This window comes from Nasonia vitripennis, chromosome 2, assembly GCF_009193385.2.
Source record: "Nasonia vitripennis strain AsymCx chromosome 2, Nvit_psr_1.1, whole genome shotgun sequence".
NCBI classification, from domain to species: Eukaryota; Metazoa; Arthropoda; class Insecta; order Hymenoptera; family Pteromalidae; genus Nasonia; species Nasonia vitripennis.
In genome coordinates this window covers 29190065-29207902 of record NC_045758.1, presented here as the reverse complement: position 1 = coordinate 29207902, position 17838 = coordinate 29190065, and the positions used below count along the sequence as shown (strand labels likewise).

At 46.0% G+C, this 17838-nt stretch overlaps 1 protein-coding gene across 2 annotated transcripts in view; it reads left to right on the top strand.

Annotated features, from left to right (window-relative positions):
- LOC100120347 (bifunctional heparan sulfate N-deacetylase/N-sulfotransferase) overlaps positions 1-17838 on the top strand; it is a 106867-nt gene that overhangs the window by 83037 nt on the left and 5992 nt on the right. For both annotated transcript variants that reach the window (XM_031924711.2, XM_001603946.5), the window contains exons 4-7: positions 8337-8589; positions 9325-9516; positions 17115-17458; positions 17535-17823. In XM_031924711.2, coding sequence (XP_031780571.1) covers positions 8337-8589; positions 9325-9516; positions 17115-17458; positions 17535-17823 — 1078 coding nt within the window. The remainder of the gene's footprint in view (positions 1-8336; positions 8590-9324; positions 9517-17114; positions 17459-17534; positions 17824-17838) is intronic.

Here is a 17838-nt window from a genome sequence, read left to right as displayed (position 1 = left end):
TCTCGAAACCGCCGGTCACCGCACGCTCGGCGATAGAGAAAAGCCCCCGCAAACACATTCGTCACCGCAGCGGAGTCGCGTTAAAAGTTCCGGCGAAGAAAAAAGAAATTCGGAGCCGAAAAAAGCACATCCCTCGTCTCGCTCATGAATAATTCCCCTCGTAGGACACTGGTCGAAATCTGAAAATCGAAGCGCCATCCCTCGCGTCAGCCGTTACATTCGTCTTCGCTCGTACTTATTCGCCTCATCGGGATTCGGACGACATCTCTAGCAAAAGGGTCCAGCCCCTTCGAGCTTGTCTGACTAGAGCCAGGGCTAGCGATGACTGTTTCCACTGTCGTCTTTTTTCGCTCCGCGCTGTTCTGGATTTCGCTCCGGAGGGCCGAGACAGCGTGTTTAACACGATTTCGCCCGCCTCGAGAGATGTACTACTTCTCTTTCCTTCGTTTTTAATGAGATTCCGAGAGTCCGAAGCTTCTTCGTTATTGGATTTTTCGTTAAGTGCGCGGAGCGCAGTTTGCTACTTACCGGCGTCGGATTGCGTTGGGGCTGTGATTGGGGATTGCGAGCTTTAATTATAATTCGACGCTGTTGAAGGGATGAACGACTGCGTAATTGGAAGCGGACTGGTGGATCGATCGTTGGGTGTAGTTTTCCACTTCGTATTGCAATTCTTGATATAGAGAGGCTTATATACGAAAAGTATTAGCAAAGGGAAGTTGACGCAACGCGTGTTCCATACATAGAAAAATCCTGAATGGTATTTATTTTTGTCTAGGCTGTATGGAGAAACTTTTTAAAATACAGCGCGAAACTTTTTCCAATCCTTTTTTTCTCCGCAGCAAGAGCTACTCTTTCTCTCCCGTCGCGAACACATATATAACGCCGTACTACGCGCGCGCTATCGGTTTTCTAGCGTGCGTTTTACTCCTACATTATGTGGAACATTTAATACCTTGACGTCAGAGAGAGAGAGAGAGAGAGAGAGAGAGAGAGAGAGAGAGAGAGAGAGAGAGAGAGAGAGAGAGAGAAAGAGAGCGGAGTAGAGAACGCTTTTAGAATCGTTTCCCTCAAACGAATTTCATCCATAGCTATACGAGTTTTAACGTTATACCTCGTCGCGGTTATATTGCACGCGCATCGCTTTTCATCCCACTTTTATTATTCTAATTTCGAAAATAAGCTCTCCGCGATGAACGAGGAACGAGTTTATTAAAATCTAAACGTTGGTCCACCCGATATAACGTTCTCTCGCCAAACGATTCGCGCTACCCACAACGGCTCCATCAGCTTCCAACCAGCCGCGCTTATTTCTCGCGAAAATCGAGTTTAACCCCAGAGAGAGAGAGAGAGAGAGAGAGAGAGAGAGAGAGAGAGAGAGAGCACAACATAGCGCTTCGTCGAAGATTCAAAGACCCGTGCAAATCTCCGGCCGTCGGAACAAGCTTTCTCTCTCTCCGCGAGAAAAAAGGGAAATAAAAGCTCGCCGAAGAAGTAGCTCTCGCAGTAGCGCGTAACGAGATTAAAGCCGAAGACAAAGAAGCTCAAGAGAGAGAGAGAGAGAGAGAGAGAGAGAGAGAGAGAGAGAGAGAGAGAAAGAGAGAGAGAGAGATAAAGACGTGCAAAAGAATACATCCTGCGTATAATACACCCGTCTCCCGTATATAGGATGGCTGATCCTCGCCGTCGCCGGAAATTAATGAAACTGACGAGCTTACATCGTTGGGGGAGCGAACTTGGCTGATCCACGAGGCTTTGGCTTCTCGTATGCACGACGGAGAGACAATCGATCGTTTAGAGCTGCTCGCACGGCTCGGTTTTCTCCCTCTCTTGTGTGTTCTTTTTTCTCGCTTCTGCTGGCAGGAGTGTTACTTTCCGGGTGCTTCTTCTTTCGCTGCGACAGCTCGACGAGAAACGGCTCTAAGAAGCTTGTAACGCCGTGTTTGCGTGCGCGTAGTAGACGCTCGGGTAAGAAGGTCTTAGAGACGAGTTTTAGATGGAAAAGTCGAGACGTTGCCGATGATCGCGGCTAGACGGCAGCGATGAGATTCTCATCGATCTGAAGGAAACTGAACGGTTCTATATATTCTAAAAAAAGCTCCATTATCCGAAATACAGCTTTCACCTCTTTAGAGGTTTTCAGCGAGCCGGCTGCAGCTCGGCTTAAAAATACCGAAAAGCCCATTAATTCAGCTCTCTCGCCAAGAACTAAATTAGCCTTTCCCCTAATACCTCAGCGTTACGCTCCATTCTCGCTTCATCTCGCATTATCCTAATCGCTCTATTTTCCCCTCCTATCTCTAATTGCCTTTGATCCCGCGGCGCAACTTCTTCGCGCGGGGAGAGCCACTGCCGACGAGCTTCTCGCGTCTTCCATTCTTCTCTCTCTCTCTCCCGGCTACTATACGTCTTTTCCATTCCGGGGCTAGACCAGTTTCATAGCTCTACGTGATTTGCATCGCCTTAGCGGCCGTGAACCGGAACGCGAGGCTCGACGTAACGCGAACCTCGCGGGATCTTGCGTATATGTATATATATATATATATATATGGGGGGGCCGTTGCTGAAGGCCTGGAGAAGATGTTGAATTTGGCTTTGGTTGGTTAGAGTTTGAGAGCTGCCTTTGAAAGTATAGGGATGATGTGAAGTGATTATCGAGTGATAGACTAGCGGCTTTATTTATGTACCGCGGATTGTTAATTTCGTTCGCGAGTATTCAACGATGATGAATAATTACGGTTGGAGTAACGATGAGTGACGGGCTAATTGCTTTATTAATTTCCTGAATCTTGCAAGTGTCGCCTTTGCCTGTAAGTAGCAATAATAATAGCAGTAATGATGAGTGACAGGCTATTTGCTTTATTTACGTGCCACGACAGACGTATCCCATTTATTATTTCAAACAATAAATATCACACGTATCTTCTTAAATCAAATATTCATCTCAGTGCCCATAACACTCCAACGAAATATTGACTTTTAATCAAATTCTGCAAGACTCAAACAAACAGGGATGAAAATCAAACTCCCTCCCTTCGAAACACACATCCATCAACTCCTTTCAGTCGCGCCTCGCCCACAGAGAGCTTAAGCAAACGACGCCAATAGCGAAGCACCTCCGCAGAGAAGACAAAGCGCAAAACATCGGCGACGGAGCTACGCCGCTAATGCCATCGAAACGGGGTTAAGCTGCCGCCGCACCGCTAAACAATTCAAAGCCAACGCGAAATTCCTTAACCGCGAGCATTAGGGACGCGACGACGGCACTTTAACGCAGCTGATGTATTATCGCCTCGGGTAAGTATTTGCGCGAGGATCTTTTCGCAGTTCAGTCAGGCGCTGCACCGGGACAAAGACGAGAGACGCTACTGACTTCTATATGGCCTGACGCCGGCGGAATAAAAAGCGTCCGGTCGCTGCGCTTTAAATTGCGGCAGAGAGATTGTATATTGAAGAGAGAACCTGCGCGAATACGGAATGAAGAGTGTGTGCTTAATGGTCTGCTTCTTCTTCTTTTCTTTTTGTCGCGTTTCTGGGGTATATTTTCGATTGGAAAATATTTGCGGAAATTTCTGAATTTTTCAACGGACGCGACTGGGAATTTCGAATTGAAATGTGTCGCGCGCCCGGCATTGAAGCTCTCCGGGGAATCCTTTTAAATTAGGTCTCTCCGGCTGCTGTGAGCGGTGACGTTATAGATGGCTTGCACCGCGAATCTCAAAAGGTCGGGAAGCTGGATAAAGGGCCTTTCGCTTCAATTTGTTATGATAGCTATTCCTGCAGCTCATTTGGCTCCGTCCGTCTTTCTGAATTTTTACTACACGGCTATTGTTGAGACTTTTTTGAAAATTAGGTATATCATTAGTTACAGCATACTTGATCAACTGTTTTCATATAAATAAACCGCGGACGATCGATCACAGTAATCGTAAAACATTATTTTCGATTATGAAGCCTCATCTCTCAAGCCAGCCCACGCAATCGCTCCGGGAAGAAAATTGAATCTAATATGCCACTTCATACAATCATCGGGGAGTAACATTTTATCACACTACGTATAAATATATTCCGGGTCGGAAAGCGTATACCGCCGGGGGACCGTTTCTTTTTCCCTCGTAATGAAAGAACGGTGATTTAAGCCCATAATCCGACACGTTCCTCTTCCGCACACACACATACGAGTCTAACGTCTTGGATTCGCTCGCTGTCTGCCTGGCGATTACATAGTGACGCGTTTCTTTTTCTCCGCAACGCCTGATGGGCGAGAAAGAAAAATATCAGCCGTCGAGACGCCTCTACACCTTCCTCAATCATTCCGCCGAAAAATATTGCTTCAACCCCCTCGAGCGCCGAAGACTATTTTTAGCATTTTCGTAAACACGCTATTCTAGGGATCCCGAATTTTTCTAATGCTTCTCTTAAGTATTTTTTTGGGGTGTATTCAAGAGATTGACGTTGTTTGAAGAATGTGTTCGTATCGATTAACGATACTTTTTCTTTCGGTGTAAAAATATGATTCGCTGTACAAAAAACGCAATGCTTTTATCGTTAGGATAGTTGAGAGAACCCACACCATTATCAGAGCACAGAACATAGAAAGTCTAACACCTGCATATAAAAAGCACCTCTACACATGACTTTCTCATTCTATATCTCCGCTCACGATCGTCCTCGTGCTTATCGACTCGTACACGGCAAATCCACCTAGTCATTTGCGACTATTCTCTTAACACCGGTTAAAAATCTCATTAGTATACGCGATTAATAACCAGCCACGCGACATCAGTCCTCATTTCAACTGCGCGCGCAGAATTACTCTCACACTTTCGCGAACTCGCGATATTTAAATCAAGCTCTCTCTCTTCAAGAGAAACATTAAAATCCTCGATATAAATATTTCAGGGGAAAAAGTCTCACGACTCGAACTTATATGTGAAAAAACATCGAGCGCCGCGTCGCGCGAGTTTTATTTTCGCATCCAGAGAGAGAAAGAGACTCGAAAATGTCATACGAATAATATCCCGTCGGCTAAGAGCTACAGAGTATAGGAGAGCGGATTGCGGATGTGCTGAAGCTGCGAAAACATCGGCGAACGCCGGACCAAAATGAAAGATTCAAGAAGCCCGCGGCTAATCCGATACTTTGCAATGCTAACGCGATTCTGCCCGCTCGCGAGTTCTGCAAGTCATCAAAGTGGATTCGCGAACTGCTCTCTCACTCAGAGTGAGAGGCTCGCGCATGAGTAGGACGTGCAATTTATATTTACCTATCGTGAGCTCGATTCGAAAGGGCGCATAATCGCTGAGGAGGAAAATTTTCTCTTAGATCGGCTAAATGATAGCGTATTCGGCAAGGAATCGCCATTAGACACACTCGGATTTTTATTTTTAATCAACTACTCCGGAGCGATTTTACGGCCAGCTTTTTCACTCCGTCTCTTCCGCGCCGCGCGAAGCAAGCGTCCGGAAAATGCGAAAATGCATAAATGATTTACCGAGAGAGAGAGAGGGACCGTGGACCGAACTCGGAGGGAAAAAATACAGAGGCGAAAAAAAGGCTAGAGCGCGGAATGCGAATTTCATTCGGTTCGCTGTGTGTGTGTGTGCGAAAGAGAGAAAGAGGCGCATAGCTCTGACATATTGGGATTCGCTTTGGGGGATTCGATTTAAAAAAATAGCCGCCGCGCCTGTATGAAAACACCAGCTGATCCTGCAGCGCGCGGCTTTAATTTCCTTCTTTTTTCCCCGGAAAATCGCGTTTTCACGTGGCAGAGACGGAAAATTTTTCGGACGCGTGTTTTCAACGCGGAGTACCGTGTGTAAGGACGCCGAGAATTTTTTCCGGGCTTGTAATCGGCGGCGGTGGTGCCAGCATTTTCGGGGGAGTTTTTTCGCGCGCGAATTAGCCATTTGATAAATGTAGTTTTAAGCGGGTTTTAAAATGCGCTTTTGCTCTCCCTGTCTCTCTCTCTCTCACTCTCTCTCACTCTCTCTCTCTCTCTCTCTCTCTCTCTCTCTCTATCTCTCTCTCTCTAAAACGACGTGCGTTGTATGATTTATGTGAATTAAAAGCTCTCCCTCTCCGAGTGACGCGTGAATTATTTCTCCCTCTCGACTTTTATTCCAGCTCGAATTTTTTTCGTTGTTTACGCTCCTGCAAATCGGCTGTTTATTAATACGGGCATGAGTAAAATTTAAATTTCAATCAACTCCGTCTAACTTTTTAACAAGTTTGCATTAAAATCGCCGCCGACTCTGTGTTGCCGCGTCGGCGTCGCGTCGTTAAATTCTGCTTCGTGCTTCCAGCTACTTGGCATGGAAATATTCTCTTTAAACAGAGAGACGCGTAATCTAAAAGTTACATTTGAAATGAAGCCGGCTCTCTATGACTTTTGAATGAGCGCTACAACTCACGCGCAACAAAACTCGACTATAATACCTTTCGCGTCACATTCGAATGTTAATTCTTTGAAACTCGCTTCGTCGTCACTACTGTAATAGGGAAATGATACTGGTGTTATAATTACAAGTGCGATTATATACTGTGGTCGAATTTTGCTCGACGAAAATGGCGCTTTTTCTCTAAATCGTTATTACAAATAAATATCTGCTACGTTAGCGGTGTTCGCGAAAAATGCGCAAAATCGATCGTAGCATTCTGGACTGGCCCCCACTGTTCGAAATCCTGCGACTCTCTCTAGTTTCTGGCCAGTGACGATAGGTGGCGCATAGGCGCTTTTCTACTTCTCTCGATCGGTACCTCTGGGCACACGGCATATAAAGCGGTGTGCCGCCGCCTATGCTAAAATTGAGCCTCACTCGAGTCTTCTTGAGCCACTGATACTATAACTGCCTGAGTCTATCAAAAGTACTACTACAGACAAGTGCAGCAGCGACTTACAATGATATGAAGATAGCGTGTCATGCGTGAAAAAAAAAATAAATGAATTGACAAAGCTCAACTGTATGCAAAGAGTGTATTTATTAAAAAGTTTGCCAACGGTGCTTCAAAAGCCGTAGCGTCGCAGCTCGTTTCGTCCGGTTGGTCGCCGGCGGAAATCGGAGAAGGAAATATAGAAGAGTAAAGCTTCGTTACCCGCCGAGCTAATTAACGTCGACGGCCGCAAGCGTCTGGAATCGTTGCGGTCGAACTTTGCCGTGCCTTTTATATTTTACGCGTAAACTTGCTTGATTCTCCCGCTACCCGACGAGAACGTCCTTATTTATTCGGATTTTATAATTGAAAAATTTTTCCCGCGATTCCTTCTCCGCCCCATCGGTTGCCATTCAGCTGTGTTGCTTGTTAATTTCTCCGCGAGTATATTTGATTACGCTTTTGAACTTTCCATCAGTGAACCGACTGAAAGCTGATCATATACCACGTGATATCATTAAAATGAAAAATACAACCGCCTGCGCATATGAAACCGTACATAACATGAAGAAGAGTCACAGCTCCTCGTCGTCGTCCGAGAAAAATAAAATTGTTTCGTCTTCCCGCCCTATACGGCAGAGCAGAGGCCTCCATTAAATTCGAAAGGGGCGCGAAAGATTTTACGGTACTTGAAGGATGCTCAGGAATCCATCAGCATTCCAAGACGCCTCGGAGTCTTTATACGGACGATAAAAAAATCCTTTATTGCGCGATCCTCGCGCCGCCGGGGGGCCGTGATGGGATTTTTATACGCGTTCGCGCGCGACTGGCTTTTCGGATTCTTTATTAGAAAATAAAAGGGCGTTATTATAATAATATAATATTTGCTCTTTCGCTCCGTGCAACCCGTGTGCGGATTCCGTAATGGAAGGCCATTTACTTTTTGAATTTTAAAATTCCCGCCACTCGCGCTCTCTCTCTCTCTCTCTCTCTCTCTCTCTCTCTCTCTCTCTCTCTCTCTCTGTCTCTCGTTAATCCCCTGCGTTTTAACATTTTATTGCGGGAGCTTTGCATTAATGCGGGATTATAAATTACTCGCGTACTCTGCGCGCGCAATGTGTGCGTGTGTGTGTATTAAGTAATCCAGTAATTTTTTAATTATCTCCGCTCGCTCGCGGATTACCTTTACGACCAGTGCACGTATTTTTCATTTATCTCTCGGAGAATTTATTTTTATTTTCCGAACAGAGTAAACACCCTCGCACAGAGAAAAGAGTATCTTCGGTAAACGTTCCAACCCCCGAAAAAATCAACATCGTCCCTCGCTTGCGATATTTACCGGCATAAATAACGGGAAAGGAGTCTGGAGGTCGTTCTGGTTAAATTTAATCGTGTTTGTCTTTCCTATGTACCCTTTTGCCTGCGAGAGTCTAAAATAAGAATTCTCATCCTCTCTGTTTCAGGTACAAGGTAGAGGTGGCCGGGAAGTCGCTGCCGGTGCTCACGAATCTGGACAAGGGCCGCTACGGGGTGTTGATCTTCGAGAATCTGAACAAATATTTGCAGATGGACAAATGGAATCGCGAGCTACTTGACAAATATTGCCGGGAATATTCGGTCGGCATCGTCGGATTTACGCCCCCGGGCGAGGAGAGCCTCGTCGGTGCACAGCTCAAGGGTTTCCCACTCTTTGTTCACACCAATCTCAGGCTCAAGGTGAGCTTTTTTCCCTCCTCCTACTACTATTATTATATTTGCACACGGCGATGTAATTATGTTGATTGAGGGGGTGAAATGTTTGTCATACGCGGAGTGTATTATCATTACGAGCGCTGTTATATGGACTATTTAATATTTTGCATTAACACACCGGATTGGTGTACATTCGGTCGTGAGGAACGGCCGATACAGAGCTGCACGTTGACTTTTACTACTTACCGTGTGCACGCATAATCGACCGTTAGGCTTTTACGGCTCGACACGTCCACATTTAAGATTATTTGACTTTTACTGCTCGACTAATATGTACTCCACTGATTCATTGTGCCTTTTAACGACGGACTTTATTTCGCGACTCGCACGTTTATCAAAAGGGATACATCCCTAATTTATAATTTATAGTATAAAGTTATGTAGTATCAAAAACACGTTCGTTATCATTATTTATTAATTTAATTCCACGCACACAGACGCATAAATCCATAACGCGCATTTTCACCAACTCAGTGATAATTCACCCCCTCGAGCCCATTTATCAAAACATCAGAAGAACACGTGTATTCATGCCCCTTAGACGCACTCGAAAACGCTCTTACGCGCGCAGCTGTTCCAACTAATCTAGAGGCAGGAAAACATTCGGCTCGTCAAAATCGAATGAAATATTCCCATCTCGCAATCGAGGCACGGACGGATTCATCATAATACAATGCGTCTATCGTTTACCCTTCGCAGGATGCCCAGCTGAACGCGGCGTCGCCGATCTTGAGGCTGACGAGAGCCGGTGAGACGGCCTGGGGTCCGTTGCCTGGATACGACTGGACCATTTTCCAAGCGAACCACAGCACTTACGAGCCGCTAGCTTGGGCCCATCGGGACAGTCTTGACTATGCGACAAACAAGAGTCCGCTGGCCACGGTTATGCAGGTGAGCTTCTCATCGAGTATTCTATGGGTTGGGTTTGCTTAGTCGATCGATAATTCAGACGAATAATGAGTTTGTATCGATGCAAATTCAACACACCTGGCACGTCTCGATTGTGCATTTGCAAAATTGGTCTTTCTTGTTCCTCTTCCCTTTGTCTGCGCAAGGATGACTTTTGTTTCTTACGCGGGTCACGTGGGACATAGGCTTGTTTCATACCGGATACCGGAACAATATATTTCGGATGGCTTATTGTCGTGTAGACGTTAGCGGTTGGATGTGCCGGGAAGTTGCTATGGCGTAATTTTGAAATGCATATAAAATCGGACAAAGGATCGCTGTAATGTATATGCGCTGTATGATAATTGAAAAATCAGTTTATGCGAATATCGAAATGGTTGAATATTATTTGAAATTTTCAATTTTAGTACATGAATTCATTAAAATATAAACGAGCGAAATTATTGCAGTAAATTTTCACTCATTCGGTTGGATCCTCAATATATCGGTTATTCGATGAAGGAGATAGAAAATTTAACGTACTCGTTATTCAAATTATCGCTACGCGAATTAATGAATAATTTACACTAAACGAACGACGTATTATGTTTATTAAAAATCGACTTCTATTAAATATTTTCCCAACAACGCAACCCTGGTAGAAAATTGACTAGTTGAACTACTCAGTCAATTAAGAGATCGCCAGTTACGAAAACGAATTGTTCGCCGCAAATTCGAATAAAACTCGGCAGTAACTCGTGAACGCGAAATCCGTATACGCGCATGCGCGCGTGTGTAGCAGCCGCTCGCCCGCTTCTGCCTATGTGTATAGCGCATGGTGTAGCCAAGTGTGAGCAGCATCTGTTGTGAACATAACCGTATTGTTCCTTTTTGCATTTAGTGAAGCTAGAAAGTTATAATCAATTTTCGGAAGATTAAGAGAAAAACTTATATATGGAAGAAGATTCTTCAATTGAAAACATTGCTTCATATCATATTTATTATTCAGACCACTGCAACAGTTCTAGTGAAAGTGAATTTGACAGTGATTTAGTTAATTAATTATTTATAATAAAACAAATCTTTTTTATTGTTTTTTTTTAATATATTTATTATTTTAATTACAAAAACGGGCTATATGTTAAGGATAGAATGAGGATAAAATGGACGCTCATAACCTACAAATTCAAATTTCATTCGCTAGATATACCGTCGAACGGGAAAACGGCCAATGAACTGCTCGTCAACGACATAATCTACGCGAGTCATTTTTAATCATTTTTCATTCGGGTCCGTCTCGCTCTCTGCGCGCGCGAAAAAAGCCTTACTCCGTGATCCGCGAGTTCAATTAGCTCCGGTCAATTAAGCTTCGCTCGCGTCGCGAAAAGCCAATCACAAAAAGAGAAAACAAGGTGGGCTTGCAGTCGTGATTTAATCAATGACTCTCTCCTACTCGGCTCTGCAGCTCGACTTATATTATATAAAGAGATGCAATTATCGAGAAACGCTCTTATATTTTCGAAAACGGATGGAAAACACAAAAGCTTCTATCCAGCGTTGAAATCAAGCCTCTTCAAAAAGCGAGCGGGAAGCAAACAAGCGTCTAACGCATAATCCCGCGTCGCAGCGAGCAAAAAGCTTCGTTAAATATAACGAAAGTCGGCTTCCTCCTCCCCTCGTATACAGCGGCGCAGCCAAGTTAATGTAACAAAAAGCACCGCAAGCTCCCTTCCAGGGGATACAAGGAGAACGAGAGCCGCGAAATAACGCGCGCACTGTCGTCGTCGTCGTCGTATCCGCGGGCTTTACGCATACAGATATAGGCCGCAGGTCCAATAGACATTAGCCTTGTTTTAAAAAGCGCAAAACTGCGCGCGTTTTCTTAAATGCCTTAAAAAAAGAGAGGGAGAGAGAGAGAGAGAGCCCTCCTCGTTACACTGCGGTCTCCACTCGAGCGTTGTTGTCGCGCGGCGGCGTTTTTTCGCATCCATTTTTCCCCTCTCGTGTCCTTCCTTTTTCCTGCGAGCGCACACCGCTTCTTTTCTTGTATCGCGTGTAGAGCGTACGAAGCGCAGAATGTAATTCCGCCGAGGCATTCATCGTACTTCGTGCTAGCAGTTTGTTAGCTGGTCATTTTTCTAACGTGAACGGCCGCCGCAGCGTTCCCGCTCTTTTCCTCCCTATTTATCTCTCTCTCTCTCTCTCTCTCTCTCTCTCTCTCTCTCTCTCTCTCTCTCTCTCTCTCTCTCTCTCTACGGAAGCTTTTTTTGGCTTTCCATTTCGCGGGCTTGTTTGATTTCTATTGTTTCGAGTGGATTTTTTACCTCTGCTTGTCTGGAATTTAATCACCTCGGACTTGCTCGATGCTCGACGATTTTTTATTTTTTTGAAGAGAAATTTTGCATAATTTCGCTCCAGCGTTTTGTTTTCTCTGGCGGGGCCGCGCGATTCTTATTTTGTCGGTGCAGCTCGCGCTGCACCGTCGTCAGGGCTCGAAATAAAATAAACGATGCGTTGCCCGGGCTTCTCTTTCCCACTGACGCCTCCGACCGCTAGTCCGCTGCTGGATTAACACTACTTTAACCCGAGGCTTAGAAATTCTACGCTCGCCGGCTTTTCGGAAAAGCTGCGTGTCGGCTGGGGTTTGCGCCTCCTGCGGTCGTCGTCGCTATAAACAAATAGAATATTGCAGACGTGATTCTGGAGATTTTATTGAATATTTAAAAATATACGACCAGAAGGAACTTTGGAAAATGATTTTCCAGAATTTTATCAGTGGCCCTTTTAATCCGATCTCGGTCTCTACATGCATGGTCGGAGGGAGGTCGGAGCAAGGGAGTATCTACTACGTACGGAGCGAAATGGCGGGAAGCGAGATAAATGACTCGGAGAGAGAGCAGGAAAGAGAAGTGGGTGTTACACGTTCGCGGGGTGTGAAGCGCGAGAGTCGCGACATTAGACGTGAGAAACTGAACTGGGACGCGCGAGAATGCACGTATGATTCGCCCGTGAGGGAGGAAAGGTCGACCGAGCGTTTTCGCTTTATTTAGAAATTCTTTTTTCATCTTTCTTTCTTTTCAACAATATAGACTACCACTGCAATTTTGATTAAACTCAAAATTCACTTTTCATTATCCGCTGCACTGTTGACAGAGTTTATAATCCACTGTTTTGTAATGCATAGCGATGAACGCGTTAATTAAGATCCGCGCTGCAGCGGAGCGGAATCTGTTTTTGAAGCCGAGCCGTGTAATTCAAAAACAAATTAAATTTAAACAAGTTCCATACGAAAACCCCAGCCTTCGGCGAAGTTGTCGAGATCGCGAGTACATCTCGCTGATGAAAACAGCTCCACGCATATTTTCGCGGCGAATTCGAAATTAAAAGAAAACTCCCTATACTGAAAACCGTAATAACAACGTTCCTACAATAAACTTCACGCATTCCTCGTCCGGTTGACCGAATGAAAATTTCACGGAAACTCCCTCCGCGCGATAAAAAGAGAAGAATCGCTCCGGCGACGAAAAGCTCGCCGCGTACACAGAGACCTTGCGCAAAAAATATAAGAATCCCGGAAGAAGAATTGCCGGCCAGAGCAAAACAATCCACGACGGCGTTGTCGTCGTTATACCCTCCGAGAGTATACGTTTCTTTCGTTTTTGTTTCTTATTTTTTGTTTTTTTTTCCTCGGCGCCACCACCCTTGGGAGGGTCGAGCATTTACATCCGGGGGGCAGGGGCGGAATTCGCGATTGCAAGATTCCACGGAGGCGTCGAGAGGAATGAGCACGTTGAGCCTGTGGCACTTTCTTTTCCGTCGTGCGCGCGCGCGCGAATTTTCTTGCAGCGAGAGGAGATCTCCGAGACAGCGGGAGAAACGTAGAGCGAGCTGCGCGGGATACGCGAAGCGTTAAATATTAATCACGACGGGCTTTTTATTTGCCGCGCTATACTGGGATGAATTGTTTCGCTCGTGTGGTTGAGGCTTTGGTTGATTTGTGAGCAAATTTTTTATCGACGGGGTTTAGAGTTGGAGGAAGAAACAGCGCGATTCGATCGATCGAGTGGTAGAGAGCGAGTACGCTCAGACGCGGGATATTATTATGCCTATGCGTTTTATTCGCTCGATACTTAGCGTTTGCCATCACCGATAATACCGTATGAAAATTTCGTTTCATACCGGATAATTACACAACACCGTCACCGATAAGAGCACTTCTATATGCGTTGAATTTCAAAGCCGATCGATGAAAGAAAGTCAAGCGCGAATAATTAAAAAAGCTCACAGCTAAACCGGATTTTACCGCGATAGTAGTATCCCTTTACAAAGCTGTAACATCTCGCTCCTTCCTTCCTGGCAATCTCGTCCTTACAAAATTTTTATCTCCTCCCGCGCGCGCGCGCATCTATCCGTCTCTCTCTCTCTCTCTCTCTCTCTCTCTCTCTCTCTCTCTCTCTCTCTCTCTCTCTCTCTCTCTCTCTCTCTCTCTCTCTCTCTCTGAGCCCGAGGCCAAAGCCACTCTCTTACCTCCAGACAGAAACACAACAGCCGCGCGACCGGGATAGAAACGACACATGTCAGGACCATAACCGTGTACGCGTATACATACATGCACACACACACACAGCGCTGTATATACGATTTCGAGCAGTAGCAGCAGCAGCGGCTCGAAAAAGAGACAGAGAGACAGAGGAGGCGAGAGCGTTCCGCGGCGAGGAGACGAGAAACTTTGCGACCACTTTGTATTGGCGTCGACAGTTGCGCGCCACACTCCTATATACCTTTCATGGCCCTGTCGCTGCGGACAGCTGCGCAGATACGGGAGAAAAGGCTCTCGCGAACTCTACTCCTTTTGCCAAAGGGCGCTTTCTTCTCCTCTGTGACGTACGCGTTCGGGGGCTGATACGATAAAACCAAAGTTCAATAATATAAGTGTGAGCTGTCGGCTTTTGAGGCTTACTCTCCGTGGGTGTGAGATGTGCGACGTGGGTATCAATCCTCGAGTTCATTTTTGCGAGGACTGAGCTTTTACAGAGTATGGCATAGCAAATGTGCACAACAACATAATAATTATTTTCTTTATTCCTCGAATCTAGATCAACGTCGATTATTCACGTCGCAGTAGGTCGAAAAGGATCGATCGGATCTTTAATGGACTAAAACGCCTATTTTTGGAAGTTGTCCAACGCCGCTCGCGCGAGAGAGTGTGAGGGAGATAATTGGCCGCGAGCACGCGAGCTTTTTCATTAGCGTAATCTCGCTCGCGCGCCTGGAATTCGAAAAAAAAACGTCCACTGCTTATCTGATGAGGGGAAAGCCGGGAAAATACGATTGGCCTCGTACACGAATTTCCACGTAGAGTAGACGTATAAATTCTCTATCCGTCGTCGTCGGCAGTGGAAAGGTCCGAACATAGTCAGACCGTATTTCTACCGACTCGTACGTATACGTGTGCAATATAAATTCATGAAGTTGTGTGTGTGTGTGTGTGTGTGTGTGTGTATAACCCCCGGATTTTTCCCACTTGAAATATTATACATTTCACTCTAATTAAAGTTCTAACTCAGCACCTCGTTTTTGCCGGCGTGAAACATGTTAATTAGCGATAGCTACTAAATATACGCGATTATTCCGAAAATGTTTCTCCTACATGGGACAACCGAAAAAAATTTTTAAATATTAACAACCCCATCACAGGGCACCGAATAATTAACGACGCTTCTGAATTCTTGACCGCATACATCCCCCGCTTCGTTCCCGATACACGGTTCCTCCATTTTCTCGATACACGATCGTCCTGTGTCCTTTCATACGAACAGCACATTCCGCCGACGGTTAATTTATTATATAACACATTCTCCACACACGTTCGCGCGTAATGGAAGTTGCAAAAAGCTCTCACTGCAGGATTCAATTACATTTTTGCTCTCTTCGTCGAATCATTGTGCTTCCGTTAATTCGACGGCGGAAAAGGAGGTCTGCGCGAGTTTAAGAAAGCTGCGATGGTTATTGCCCTAATACCGCTCTCGTGTCGCGCTGTGGAAAATCGCTATTGTTTTCGGGCTGTACGTGCAGCCGCAGCTGTGGGAGTATTGATTTTATAGCGGAGATAGAGCGAGGAAAAGTTCGAATCCGACGTCGTGTATAGAAAATGTACAAGGCTGCTGCTACCTTGGCAGGCTCAAAGTGAAAAATTGGCACGGAAAACTTGACCTCTTGACCTAGTTCCGGGCTCGCGCGGAATCGCTGACGATTTTTAAAGAGAGAGAGAGCGAGATTTCTCTCAATGCGGGTCAATTTTAAAAGAAACTATTAGAAGCTTTTCAAAGGCGCCAATGTAAGCTAATCTCATCGCGCTGTATCCAAACGCTCTGATGATAACAGCAGCGATTTTCCTCAGCACACACATACACGTATCGACAAGAGGCGTCCGGCGGCTCGTCAAGCCCTGAATTTCGCGAGAACGTCTAGCGTTAATTGCATCCGTTGACAGTCGACATCCGCGCGAGACAGACCCGACGGTTATAAAGCCTTCGTAGTGGCGGCGTCAGCTTGCTAGCAGTAAACAACAATAATAATCTAGCTTATAAGCCCATTATGCCGGGGCGCACCTGCGACAGTTTCGTGATTTTCCGTGGAGGGAGAGAGAACGGCGCATAATTAAATCAAGAGCCAATCGCGACTCGACGCGCGAGCAGCGGATTATAATTATGCGCGCGTGTGTGTGTGTAGTGCCGGTAGTTTCGAGGCGCGAAGCGAGAGATTACGCTGTATTTTTGCGGGGGGCGTTGTATAATGAGTGTAGATTTTACAGGTGATTAAGTTTAGACGGGAAATTGTTGCGCGAGGAAATCTCGTTTATGCGAGAGAGGGATGTTTAGATGAGATTTCGAGGGTTATGGCTCGGGATTTTCGAGATGAAGATTTAGCGATTATGCGTCTTCGGCTCGTGTATTGAATAATGAAGGGGAAACGGATTATGCTGTGGCTTGTTATTATCAGTTGAGACTCTTTATGACGCTTGAAGCGGCGAGCAAACACGGGGAAACGTAATTTTCGAATTGGCGAAAATCAGCAATACGCTCGTATCTATGTTGAAAAATAATAAAAAAATAACGCTTGAAAATACAACCACACCTCCATCATTTCCATAGCCGTTACACAGTATGCGGTCGCAAATCGAACATTCCGAAAACTCAGTAGCCCAATCCCGTACATCAGTTTCAGCCGGGGCCGTATTCATCGTCCTCGGCCGCGTAACGAGGCAATAACTTGGTCTACCTGCAGCGAATCCTCCACCTCACGCGGACGTGTAAGTCTCGCTATATTCCGGCGACATTATACACTCCTTCGTCGTCCTCGTCCTCCTCGTCGTCGTAGTAGTCGTGGTCTACCAAAATTCGAGGCCCTACATCATTCCCTCGAAATTTGCAGGATCACGGCGTATTACACGAGGTACATTCGGCGGGACCCGAGGAGTCGGTTATATATATCTGCCTGGGGCGGCTGAATTTTGGAATAGTACTCGGTGTAATGAACGATTCAGTCGTGTATTACGTGGTTTTGAACGAAAGACTAATCAATCTTCTTTCTAATTCCAGGATCACGGCAGATACGACGGAATCCAGCGGGTCTTTTTCGGCGGTGGGCTGAAATTCTGGCTGCACAAGCTCCTGTTGCTGGACTCGCTGTCGTACCTCTCGCACGGTCAGCTCAGTCTGAGTCTGAACCGTATGATCCTCGTTGATGTGGACGACATATTCGTCGGCGAGAAAGGCACTCGACTGAAGAAGGACGACGTGCTGGCACTGCTGGCGACGCAGCAGAGGATACAGGCCCTGGTACCGGGGTTCAAGTTCAACTTGGGGTTTTCCGGCAAGTATTTTCACCACGGGACGTCCGAGGAGAACCTTGGCGACGATATGATTCTGGAAAACGTAGACAGGTGGGTTAACAAGCTTTTCTGCTTTTTGTAACACAAGTATAATGTGTATAATGACGGTTGATTTGAAATCCGACAGATTTACGTGGTTTTCCCATATGTGGAACCATCAGCAGCCCCACCTGTACGAGAACGTGACGCATCTGCAGCTGGACATGGCGCTGAACAAGCAGTTCGCCAAGGAGTACGGGATACCGACCGGAAGCGGCTACAGCGTCAGTCCACACCACTCGGGCGTCTATCCCGTCCACGAGGGTCTGTACGAGGCCTGGAAAAAAGTCTGGAACATCAAGGTCACCAGTACCGAGGAGTATCCGCATCTCAGGCCAGCCAGGCTGAGACGCGGTTTCGTTCATCGTGGTATTATGGTACGAGGGACTAGC